Here is a 12,071-nt window from a genome sequence, read left to right as displayed (position 1 = left end):
TATATATATATATATATATATATATATATATATATATATATATAAGGTGTATATAACGCTAAAAGAAATACCAATTGTATTAGTGATGACAACGCTAGTGTAGATTACCGTACACGTTGACATACGACGTCAGTGATTAATTTGAGTAATCAGAGAGGTCAACCATCACTTATTTATCATTTATCTATATATCACCTACATTAAAAAAAATAATTTCTCCGCCTATGAAAAATACATTGACAGCTAATCAATAACCAGATAATATAAGACGGCGTGTGGTACTGTAATGGTAAACGTTAAAGTAACGCTGAAGGGAAACAATAATATACTTCATTAAATACAATAATATTATCCAATCTTTCTGAAAATTATTGACGGATTTCGTTGCAAGAAGAAACACAATGTTGCTGTTGTTCCTCCTCTGCCTGTTAGCAGTCTTGGCATCAGCGCAGGATGAAGCACAGAAAGCGGAGCAAATTTTCCAAGAGATTGATACAGATAAAAACGGAAAAATTAGTCTGAATGAGTTTAAGGCTGCTTTTAATGTAGGTCAATATTTTCTAATTACTTTTTTTTAATCATCAGTTTTGAAAACTTGATGCATTGATAATTTCAATGTATATTTTATTGCGCTTTGAATGACAATTTAAGAAAATTCCATTTTTCTGATAAGGTAGTGTTTACAATGAAAATCATTAAAACTCTAAGGTCGATTTAAGAAGAAAAGACTATATTCAATTTAAGTTTTGAAAAAAAAGATAACGCAATTTTACCCTGTCTTTTGTCAAAACAAATATTTTATACCATATATACGATTGTTTTACTACAAACTATACTTTAATAAAAGTTCTGAACATATCTGTAAATACTTCAGTATTTCCTATAATTAGCTCAGGAGTTATAATTTAGGGTAGATCTATACGATGAGCGTACCAAACACAATTCATGATGTTTCTACTTTCTCGTAAACGAAGTATAGAGAAAGTATTGTAATCTCGTTATCATTTAATATTTTAATATGATTAAAAATTAAGGTTGAATTACGACTACTGTGTACCACTTATGTATATATATATATATATATATATATATATATATATATATATATATATATATATATATATATATGTATATATATATATATATATATATATATATATATATATATATATATATATATATATATATATATATATATATATATATCAGTATATGTAGTCTTTGCCGATGATAAGAATGTAATGTGTCTAAATATTTCACATAAATATCCTGACATATATGAGCTAAACGACACTTTTATTCCAGAAATACGATGCCGACAATGACGGCAAGGTCACATATAATGAGTACTATGGTTACGTTCACAAAAATGACCCATCATTGGACTACTCCCTGCGTTATTTATACACCACTTTTGATGTCGATAACAACGGTTCTCTAAATGACAAGGACTTTACGGCTCTGCTTAATATAATGGACACTAGTAAAAATGAGGGTGTGAACAAGGAAGAGTTTGTTGCGTAGGTGTTGTGTTTATAAAATTCCGTGGTACATTGGAATAGATATAGTCTAAAAAAATTCAATTTTAGTTCTAAAACATGTGTCTAAACAGCTGCATATAAACTTGATATTTTTATCAAATACATTTAAGCTGATATTAGAACTAATACAATTTTTTAGATGCAATGCATGAATTCTATATTGTTTCTATGTTTCTTACCAAGTTATGTAACAGAAGGGGAAAAAATTAGGTCAGAGCAAGGACAAAGAACTCAATACACCTTTGATAGAAGTCGAGATCCATAATACTATATTTGACTAATAAATGTTTTGATCCGCTGTCAAGCCTGTAATTTTGCTTTAATGTTCATGGTAACCACAGCCTGATATATTTGCAAGGACTTGCTTTTGTTTTAATTATTACAATATACATTAGGTTAATTGAGCCAAAAATTACCATCCCTTGATTAAAAACTCCAAAATAAATAGGTTTAGTTGTTTCAAGAATTACCATCCCTTGGTTAACTATTACAAAATAGATAGGGTTTGTTGTGCCAAAAGCGCCATCTATTGATTACAACAACAAAATAAATACGTTTAGTTGTTTCAAAATGTACCATCCCTTGATTAACAACTACAAGATACATAGGGTTAGTTGTGCCAAAAATTACCATCCCTTGATTAAAAACTACAAAATAAATAGGGTTAGTTGTGCCAAAAAAGTAGCTCAACTTTTATACGCGCATGTGAGCACAGCGGTCTTTGCCTTTCCTTCTTTCTTTCTTCACCAACTTTCTCTTAGGCTGGCCCACTTTCCGTTTTCCCTAGGGATTCCAGTCTATAGCTTTATTTTCAATCAGTCTCTATTTACGGATTTGTTGTCATTATCTATTGGTTGTTGCATATTTATAAACATTGTTAACTAATTTAGAGTGTAAATCTGTTCAGAGTGTGTGTGCAGTTCATTTGCAGATTTGAGTCGTGTGTTTAAAAGTACTTTATACTTTTAAAATATCGGATTTGTTTACATCTAGGTATCACATTTAGAAATGTGTTATAGTCACATTTGTCACTAAATGAATGTTTACATTTAGTTATCACATTTAGAAATGTGATTAAGCCTCGTTTGTCACTAAATGAATGTTTACATTTAGTTATCACATTTAGAAATGTGTTTAAGCCTCGTTTGTTACTAAATGAATGTTTACATTTAGTTATCAAATTTAGAAATGTGTTTACGCCTCGTTTATCATCTACTTATCACATTTAGAAATGTGTTTAAGCCACGTTTGTCACTAAATGATTGTTTACGTCTAGATATCACATTTAGAAATGTGTACGTTTGTCACTAATTGAATGTTTACGTTTGATCTTCACAGATGGGACAAAACTGTGTTCACTACTGCCGACAACCAGCCAAAGGGCTAAAAGTATGATGGCATATGACAGATGTCATATGACAAGCAAAAATAATGACAAATAAAATAAAATAAAAAAATTGGATTGATATCTGTTTCGTGTTTGAAAAAGATAGTGGACGTGTATTGTGTTGTAACAACTGGGCCTTGTACAGTTTGTTTAGCCACTCTGTGGGGTACTTTATGATACAATCTTTTACACAACGACGATAATCAGAAACACACAAACACATTGAACAAATATTCACACGCGTATATATATATATATATATATATATATATATATATATATATATATATATATATATATATATATATCGTTAATTTATTTATCGAGAAATCGATAATTTTTAATCTTGTTAACTACCCTTTTAAGATTGAATTCAGTAATTTTCAAATTAAACGCCTATTTACGTATACTCTAGTCACAGACATTGAATTTGAAACTTTTGGTTTTTTAATATTACTACTAATTTTTCTTCATTTTTTTTCCCACGTTTTCTTTAACTTGCTTTCTCTGTTTGTTTGTTTGTCTTTCCAATCAAATCTTGCGATCGAAATTTCTGGCACTTCCCAGTTAGCTAGCGCGCTGAAATTTTCAGGGAAGCTTTCTTTTGGATGACCATAGAATATGCAATTGTTATTATTACTAAATTGATCAATGGAAACATTTTATTGAGCATTTTAGACTGCTATATAATCTATATATATAATTCTCCTCTGCGAGCCATTAGAAAAAAAAACGAGCGACGCGTACCTCGCGCGCAGTGAAGCGAACGATCCCACGTCGCCACAGGCTTAGGGGCAGATAATTTAGTTTGAACCGAGTTTAAAGTTACAGGAGGTAGGCCAGTTTGGGGGAGACGATATGGTCGAGTGGTTGGGCACACGATTGCTATCCCACTCGACACGGGTTCAAATCTATGTGTTCTAGTCAGTAACGTATTCACACAACAAAGCCATTGGCCAAATTTCAGACGCGACCAGATTGATAAAGACATTCCCGACTTAAGCATTGACTTTGGACCAGATGGAATCCATCGGATTTTTTGGTGTTCGTCCTTTGTGAGTGTTTGTCTTCGTTTACCCAAAACAAAAGTGAATGCGAGAAGATAAAATCGATAGCAAGATTTTAATGCAAACAAACAGACAAAGACTAAAAAGTAGAAAATAATAATCATTAAAAAAGTTTTAAAAAACCCACGTTTTCTGATTGAACTAAAAAGTAGAAAATAAACGCTATACATCACAATAATGCAAGCGATCACTCTACTATAAGCGATGAAAAACGTGGGGAGCCGTGATTTTCTTACAGATTCTAATACTGTTGACTCTCTACAAGCTCCCTAATAAAAGTCAATAGTATTATCTAATCAATAGTAATATAACTTTTACTTCGGCGCCCCACGTTTTTCATCGCTTATAGTAGAGTGATCGCTTGCATTATTGTGATGTATAGCGTTTATTTTCTACTTTTTAGTTCAATCAGAAAACGTGGGTTTTTTAAAACTTTTTTAATGATTATTATTTTTTTAATGGTAATGTTGAAAGAGATTTCCCATAACACAATTAAGTCTGTATAACTTGTTAGTATGATGCGCCCCATATGAACCGGTGGCTCCTTTATCAGCCTGCTTTTCTTTCTGGGTAAGATTCTATAGTATTTATTATTCATAAACCAAGTCAGCTGTTGGTTGATTGGGAGTTGTCTCTCTTAGATGGGATGCTGTCGCCAGCTATCGAGCCTCATCTGTCCTGGGTTTCGAACTCCGGATTTCAGTTTTGCAACCATGGGGATTACCTCTCGACCACGCCTAACCCTACACTTAATAACCTTTAAAAGCACACGATGATACATACTTACATACACATAAGTACACATATATTGTATTGCATACTTGTTGGGCGATTAGTGCGTTAACACCCATAAGCCACACTAATGCATTCCTACATTCTAGATACAACCTTTTATATCTTCTTGATTTTAATTAAAGTAGTTGTATATAGTCACATCTCATTGGATTTGTAAAACCTTATCAGAAATATTTCATTATCTATATTAAAAACAACAGCTTTCCAAACATGCATTACGTATACTTACATATACTTACATCGCGACTATTAATTAATTCTAAGCAAAAAAGGAGATTTACATAAGACACACTGAAGCTAAATATGGGACCTATGTAACGTGTGTTAGGTACCTTCTAAAGTCTCGACAAGAACCCACTAAATCTGTGTGAGGTACCCACTAAAATGTTTCAGATATCCATTATACTTTAACGGGTAACCTCGAGAGCTGAATCAGATACCAACTAAAATTTTCTTAACCACCTATAAGAGATGGGCCAAATACCCATTTTATTTATTAGATTCACATTAGGTCAACTGTTTCTGGCAAAGTAATTTCCCTTGTTACAGTAGCATTGGTGTGTTTGTCATTTAAACTACACGTAACACAACATATCTCGTCGTATTACTTAGTCCCTAAATCTTAGCCCATATCAAATATTTGTACACGTCTACGTTGCAAACGTTTGAAGTTTCCCGAATTACATTCGTGTTGTTATATTGATCGCTATACTGTTGTGACCAATTTTTTAAACTTATGAGTTTTAAAAACAGAGAAAATCATATGCGGGTAATTAGAAGGCGAATTGATTTGTGGTTATACAGACATTTGTTCGGATAAGCTCCGAGTCTACCACCCTCTGATGCGTGCTGACTCTTCAAATCTAGCACTTTGTTCTGTATGCTGACTCTTCAATCTACCACGTTTTTCTGTGTGCTGACTCTTCAATCTAGCACATTGTTCTGTGTGCTGACTCTTCAATCTACCACGTCTTATGTGCTGACTCTTCAATCTACCACGTTTTTGTGTGTGCTGACTCTTCAATCTACCAATTTGTTCTATTTGCTGACTCTTCAATCTACCAATTTGTTCTGTTTGCTGACTCTTCAATCTGCCACGTTGTTCTGTGTGCTGACTCTTCAATCTACCAATTTGTTCTGTGTGCTGACTCTTCAATCTACCTCGTTGTTCTGTATGCTAACTCTTCAAATCTAGCACGTTTTTGTGTGTGCTGACTCTTCAATCTACCACGCTGTTCTGTGTGCTGACTCTTCAATATACTACGTTCTGTGTGTTGACTCTTCAATCTACCACGCTGCTCTGTGTGTTGACTCTTCAATCTACCACGTTCTGTGTGCTGACTCTTCAATCTACAACGCTATTCTGTTTGCTGACTCTTCAATCTACCACGTTTTTGTGTGTGCTGACTCTTCAATCTACCAATTTGTTCTATTTGCTGACTCTTCAATCTACCACGTTGTTCTGTGTGCTGACTCTTCAATCTACCACGTTGTTCTGTGTGCTGACTCTTCAATCTACCACGTTGTTCTGTGTGCTGACTCTTCAATCTACCACGTTCTGTGTGCTGACTCTTCAATCTAGCACGTTTTTCTGTGTGCTGACTTTAGTGCATCTATACATAGATTCCATTGTGACTCATTTAAACAATGTGCGTTGAGTCCATGATACTGATGTAGGAGTCATTAGATAATGTTTTCTGTGTGTCTGGCTCAGGTTTATGAAACAGGAGTCACCGTTTGAATGTTAAGAATAATAGGGGGGGGGGATGGTGGGGTAGCAAAATTTAATTTGTTTTCTTGTCCACCCCATATTTGTATCGTTTGTTGTACCGATTGTTTTCTAAACAGTCAAACATGATATCACATATGTTTGATTAAATGTCCACGTGGACGTGCATGTAGGCTAGATGTACATGCGAAATTCACTGCGCTGTTTTACATTAGTTTCTTTGTGTGATTGCCTATGAAAATATTTAACACGAAAGTGTACCACACTCTCAACATAAATCTCAGCGAACTGTAGATGTTTAATTAATTGTAAGATGAGTTCGTATTGTATATATAGCAGACAAAACATGGGCGTTGTTGTATAGAAATGGTTTAGTGGTAGTTCTACCTGTTAAATAATATATTAAATGGTTGAACTAAACGGATTATCTATGAGCGATATTGATATGTGTTCGTATTGTATATCGAACTGACAAAACATTGGTGTTGTTGTATAGAAATGGTTTAGTGGTAGTTCTACCTGTTAAATAATATATTAAATGGTTGAACAAAACGGATTATCTATGAGCGATATTGACATGTGTGCGTATGCTATTGACAAAGACAAAATATATTTCTAATCTACAAAGTATCGGTGCTGTCAAGATAAGGATTTATATGGGATAACAGACGTGAATATGGTGAATTAGTTTAAAGTATTATAAATATAATACATATGCAAAAAGCTGATACCAAGGGGTATGTCAGGGGTTCTCAGAATAAAAAAGTGTTGTTAAAGATACATGTATTTGTATAGACTATAAAAGGTACCTTCTAGTAATGTGTAGGAAAGTAATGCATGAGTGCCGACTTAAGATTCGTCAGGCATCCAACGGAACGTTCAGGTACACAGAAAGAAAGTCAGGTACCCACTAGAACTTTCTCATGTACCTGCTAGAAATGCTTCAGGTACGCATTAAATTCTTACAGAAACTCACTAGAAATGTCTCATGTACCCAGTAAGTGCCCAATAAAAATGTCTCAGGTACAAGCTAGAAATATCTCAGATACCCCACTAGAAATGTCTCAGATACATATTATCAGGTACCCACTAGAAATGTCTCAGATACATATTATAAAAGTGTCTCAGGTACCCAGTATAAATGTCTCAGGTACCCACTATAAAAGTTTCTCAGGTACCCACTAAAAATGTCTCTGATACCCACTATAAAAGTGTCTCAGGTACCCGGTAGAAATGTTTCAGATACCCACTAGAAATATCTCAGGTACCCACTATAAAAATGTATCAGATACCCACTAGAAATGTCTCAGATACCCACTATAAAAGTGTCTCAGGTACCCGGTAGAAATGTCTCAGGTACCCACTATAAAAGTGTCTCAGGTACCCGGTAGAAATGTTTCAGATACCCACTAGAAATATCTCAGGTACCCACTATAAAAATGTCTCAGATACCCACTAGAAATGTCTCAGGTACCCACTATAAAAGTGTATCAGGTACCCGGTAGAAATGTCTCAGGTACCCACTATAAAAGTGTCTCAGGTACCCGGTAGAAATGTCTCAGGTTAAAAAAAAATACTTCTGTCATGTACCACAAGAAACAAAAAAAATAGAAAACGAGTATAACCTAACCATTCACGTTGACTAATACCAGTGTGATCCCAGGGGAACAAAGGGCTGCAGCCACACCTCTCTATCAGACTCTATTTTAAGCGGCTCCCTTTATTGGTGCCCACGTAAGCCAGGCAGCCCTTGCCTCTTCTTCTTCTGTTCTCCGGGATTTTCTTGGCCTGCCGACTTTCCTCTTACCCTGAGGATTCCAATAAACCAACTTACCCATGTTAAATTGTCATTGTTTAATGTCGGTTAGCGAATCTAAAATAACAGTTGCATTAATTTGGGTGATTGTTTGAATTAGGTATTCTTTGTTCTTTGATTAAAAAAAAATATTTACCCTACATTTACGAAAGTTATTTGCATAAGTATGATTTAATGCGTGTGTGTCCGATTGTCTGTGGCTGTGCCGGTGTGTGAATAATTTGTGAGTTAAATTATGTACCAGCTTATTAACGTTATCAGTAGACTTCGTGTGTTAACTTAGGTATATTGCATTACCATAAGACTCCTACACGTATACAATAAAAACAATTCGATTCAACCGCAAATTTTACAAATATAACTGCCAGACAATAACTACAGTTTAGTCCATGATGTTTGGAGAACTACGGTAAAATATTGATTAAACATTTGATTAAAATGAGAATTACTTAATTATTACTATATTTTTTAATTAAGAATAAAGCGTGTACGTAAGTGGCGGGCAGACGTGAGCCATGGGTTTAGTTTACAATGTTTAATGACATTACTGAAATGTTATTTTAGAAGCGTAGTCATTGTGGGGTAAAATTGTCTTACTTGACTTAATTCTTTTTACTCCTTTTGGAGAAATAGGGCCTTTACCATAACATTTATATTTGCCCGGTCCCTGGCTGGTCATTTTGCTGCCTCTTAAGGCTAGATGCTACACCAAATGCACTTTTTCGTTATTATTCAAGCTAATCCATTAAAACTTTACCCATATAATATATACTGAAAGTTATTTTTTTTAAAAAAGGTATAAGAATCTATTTTACCATATGGTTGCCATGGTAACGGCCGCCATATTGGATTTTTGTTTATCATTTCCAAAATGCTAAGGCTCTATAACCACAACTGCTAAACACACCAAAATGCATGCATTATATAGGGCGATTTGAGCTTATTAAGTTCTATGTTTCACATTTTTAAGTAAAGCCAAGCAAACTGTTTTTTCTAAAAAAAATTTCTATCAAACTGATAAAAAACACTAAAACGTGCACAAATGTAGCTTATTTCTGGCTTTAAAAAAAAAGCAAGTTTTGATAGAAATTGAACATAGAAGTTATGTGTATGTATACTTCGCAGAACCGCAGGGACTACTAAGCGAACATATTGCGAACAAGGACACACCTTTACTGGTGATCCAATGCGTGACGTAACTTATAACACGAAACAACCAAAAACGGTTTACAAACAGAGTTTCTTCCAGGCATCTCTTTGTGGGGGTGGAGAGGGGGAAAGGCCGAGCCCCCCTGAAAAAAACGTCTCCCAGTACGAAATGGAATTTATATAGAAAATATATCCTTTTACCAGTGTCCGCACCGCACCCCCACCCCATCCGGAAAATGTTGCCCTCGCCCTCCGAAAATATCAAGTGCTGCACTCCCCCCCCCATGCCCCCGGAAAAAAAGTCTGGAAGAAACACTGTTTACAAAACACGCCTAAATGAAACAACCGCTTGTTAATACTAAATGAGTTTAATACTATATGCACTATCTACATAACGCAGTCTATTTTAAATACAAATATAATAGCTAGTACACAAACTAAGATACAGTCGCTATCTAACAGCACAGAACTAACCTAAACTACTCTTGTGGGAAAACGGGACTAAACTGAGGCAATCACACGTTCTCACATACCTTATATACCCAGAGGCGTAGCGACCCTTCCCAGCGCCCGGGGACAAACTTTTCGATTCGCACCCCCCCCCCCCCTCAAACTTTCAATTTGCACCCCCCTCAACCTGTCAATTTATTTTTCCAACCCATTTTGGCGCCACCTAAGGTCGACGCCCGATGACATATGTACCCCCCCCCCCCCCCCGATCCCCCCCCCCCCGCTACGCTACTGTATATACCCTTAAAGAAAACAGGTATAAACCAGACTGTCAAACTCACAACACAAGGATTAACAGGAACGAATGGGATAGAGTACAAAGTGTAAACAACATTCACCCTCATTCTTTCCCCTTCACACGTTCACTACAGAAAACAAGAAAAAACACTTATTACTGTTAATTTTAGAAATGAATTTAATCACTGACTTAAGTCAGATAACAAATTGAATGCTGTTGTACTGTTTTTTTATTGCAACAATATTTTTTGGCGTGGGTCAGTGGCGTAGCGAGGTCGGGTGTCACCTGGTGCGGCACTTAATGGTGTCACCCCCCAGAGGCGTAGCGACCCTTCCCGGGGACAAAGTTTCATATTTTCGATGTGCCCCCCCCCCCTCTCAAACGTTCGATTTCCACCCCCCCCCCCCTCAAGTTTTTCTCTATATATTTTGCTATTTTTTGCCTTTGTGTCGACCCCCTAAATGGTGTCACCCGGTGCGGTCCGCACCCCCCTCGATACGCCTCTGGTGTGGGCATAATGTATCCTGTTCTATTACAGTCCCACGTCGCTCTGAATTCTCCTTTTGCCTGTTCCACTGCTCACTACCTCTGATCAAACCAATTTGATGACGTTTGATTAACTGTGTTTCATATAAATCACATTTTCTACCCAGTGTGTTAATGACCATGTCATACTCCGAACAAAAGCATATTCTAGTGGTTGGCAGATATTGGGATTATTCTAGGCAGATACACAAGTAACAAAAAGGGTTCAATTGTTGTCCCATTTCTCACAGTTTACCCATAACTATTTTGCTCCGAATTCACTCAAGTGTAATAAATAAATAAATAATATATATATATATATATATATATATATATATATATATATATATATATATATATATATATATATATATATATATATATATATATATATATATATATATCACAGACAAAAGTACTTCGAAATTTTTGTCTAAAAGTCGTACGCTCTACGATTCAACAACGCGTTTTTTTTCTTTTTAAGAAACAGCGATTATTCTTAATGTAGTCCGAATTGAATAATTTTAATATTTGTATCCAACTGTGTTTTTTCCAGTGTTCTTATTATTCTACGTTTATATTGTAAATAAAGAACACTGTTTGTATTGGATGTTGTGTGATAATTTGAACAAATAAACAGCTTTAACGTTGAATGGTGAATGTGGTTGTTCGTACAGTTAAAGACACGAGTAACAATAATTTTTGTTTCGGCTCAAATTAAAGATCGACTCTACTTTATCTACTTTTACGGTACATATGTTTTCACATAAAACATAAGATGTGAGCTATGTTAGGGGCCAATGTTAAGAAAAAATAAATTAACAACTCGTTTAATGTCCTATGGGGCGGAGTGGTCTAGCTGTACAGAGCTGGACTGCTAACCCGTAAGTCTCGAGTTCGAATCCGGGTATAAGTCAGTAGACCGTCCCTGAGTCCACCCAACTCCTGGGTACCGAACACACGTTAGGGAAAGTAAAGGCGGCTGGGCATAGTGCTGACCACACTATCTCTTCATATGCCGAGGTCACAGAAACAAGTGAACTCTACTTCACTTGCCCCATAGACCGTCAGGTTTGAAAGGGAAACTTTACTTTTTTTTTACTCCACCCTACTGTCGCTACATTTAGTTGTGAACGTAGCACATCGTGCTCAAGATCCAGTATGTGTTGTGAACATTTTAGGCTGCTGCTGCATGACAGAAAACGACAGTTCTAATCAACTTAACTACTCTCTTGGAATAAACGCAACAAACATTCTACACGAAATAAAATACACAAATGTAAAGAATAAAAACGACATGTACAAATAAAGTAC

General features: G+C 35.4%; 1 protein-coding gene across 1 annotated transcript; it reads left to right on the top strand.

The window, feature by feature from the left end:
• The first annotated feature begins 297 nt into the window (after positions 1–297).
• LOC131943296 (uncharacterized) lies at positions 298–2,997 on the top strand. The gene is made up of 3 exons (XM_059303327.1): positions 298–545; positions 1,306–1,520; positions 2,880–2,997. Exons 1-3 carry the CDS (start codon positions 402–404, stop codon positions 2,926–2,928), a joined length of 408 nt encoding a protein of 135 aa, XP_059159310.1. The 5' UTR covers positions 298–401; the 3' UTR covers positions 2,929–2,997.
• Positions 2,998–12,071: the final 9,074 nt, after the last annotated feature.

The sequence above is a fragment of the Physella acuta genome, unplaced genomic scaffold, assembly GCF_028476545.2.
Source record: "Physella acuta isolate Inbredline_101_S28 unplaced genomic scaffold, ASM2847654v3 ptg000450l, whole genome shotgun sequence".
NCBI classification, from domain to species: domain Eukaryota; kingdom Metazoa; phylum Mollusca; class Gastropoda; family Physidae; genus Physella; species Physella acuta.
The sequence above is the reverse complement of the archived record's forward strand: the minus strand, read 5'-3'. Positions and strand labels throughout refer to the sequence as shown.